Source organism: Lottia gigantea, assembly GCF_000327385.1.
Source record: "Lottia gigantea unplaced genomic scaffold LOTGIsca_3222, whole genome shotgun sequence".
Classification (NCBI taxonomy): Eukaryota; Metazoa; Mollusca; class Gastropoda; family Lottiidae; genus Lottia; species Lottia gigantea.
The window spans coordinates 2,346-3,457 of NW_008709081.1; the positions used below are offsets into that span (position 1 = coordinate 2,346).

Consider the following 1,112-nt stretch of genomic DNA (forward strand, 5'->3'; position numbering starts at 1 on the left):
TGTAATCTGAATTAGACAAAGAAAAAGATCTTACTTACCAAGCTGACTATAAATAGGTTATCTAACATCATGTTGGCTACATAACATGCTCCTTTACTTTCTAAATAATTATCACCTAAATCAAGATACTCAGTTACAGTATTCACCTACAAACAGTAATATATTTGTTCACAAGGATGAAAAAATATGATTGAAGGAAACCATTACCAGACACATCTAAGTTTCTGCTTTTTAAATAACTGCTTTTGGCAAGAACTTCATGATAATTCAACAAATCTAACCTTCAAGGCTTCAGCTAAAGGTTTTACTCCTTCACCTCCGATATAATGATGTCTCATCTTTATACAACGTTTACCAATATTTCTTACAACAAATGAAACTGGTACAATACCTACAAAAAGAGTATTCATATCAGAAGCACCTAGAGACTGATTAATTATTTTGACAATTCATTTATATTGACAGAAGAGCAGAAGTGACAATACAGGTTTTCAGGCACATGTCACTGATATCAGTAATATTACATTGTTAATAAAAACAAATCTGCATTTCAGTACGATTTAATGATATATAAACAGCAGAGACCAAGTATAGACTATCCTTGTAGAAAATGATACTTCCCGTTTACCATAATAAGCCACTTACCTGAAATCATAATAAGTAAAAAGATGTATGGTTTATAAATAATAAATACTAACCAGATTTAAGACATTTATCTTTATAAGAATATACACCAGTAAAATCTACAGGTCTTTGTCTTTCTAAAAATAGATTAAATTACATATACAGATCAATTTTATAAAATTAGGTTCAAGAGTTTATGTATGTTAAAACAAAGAATCGTCATCTCAAAGATTAGCTTATGGCTTAATATTTACAGAACCAATGATTGTACTTCAATATATTCAACCATCACTGATACCAATATGACACAATAAATATTAACAAATTTATGACAAGCAGGTGAATTGAAACAATTTACAGTTTTAAAAAAAGTAAATTTCAGAGTTATTGTCAGTAAAGACAGTTCAATGTCTTGTCACATGATAAAGTAGTGGTTATTTCCCCAAATGATCCACATTCATTCCTTAGATAATAGTGATAGGCCAGTG

General features: G+C 29.4%; 1 protein-coding gene across 1 annotated transcript in view; it reads right to left on the reverse strand.

Moving 5' to 3' along the window:
• The window catches only part of LOTGIDRAFT_176750 (hypothetical protein), a gene marked incomplete at both ends in the record, with an annotated part of 2,977 nt that extends 2,216 nt beyond the window's left edge, over positions 1–761 (reverse strand). The window contains 3 exons of the mRNA XM_009058120.1: positions 39–146; positions 282–391; positions 699–761. Of these exons, the coding sequence (XP_009056368.1) occupies positions 39–146; positions 282–391; positions 699–761 (281 nt within the window). The remainder of the gene's footprint in view (positions 1–38; positions 147–281; positions 392–698) is intronic.
• Positions 762–1,112: the final 351 nt, after the last annotated feature.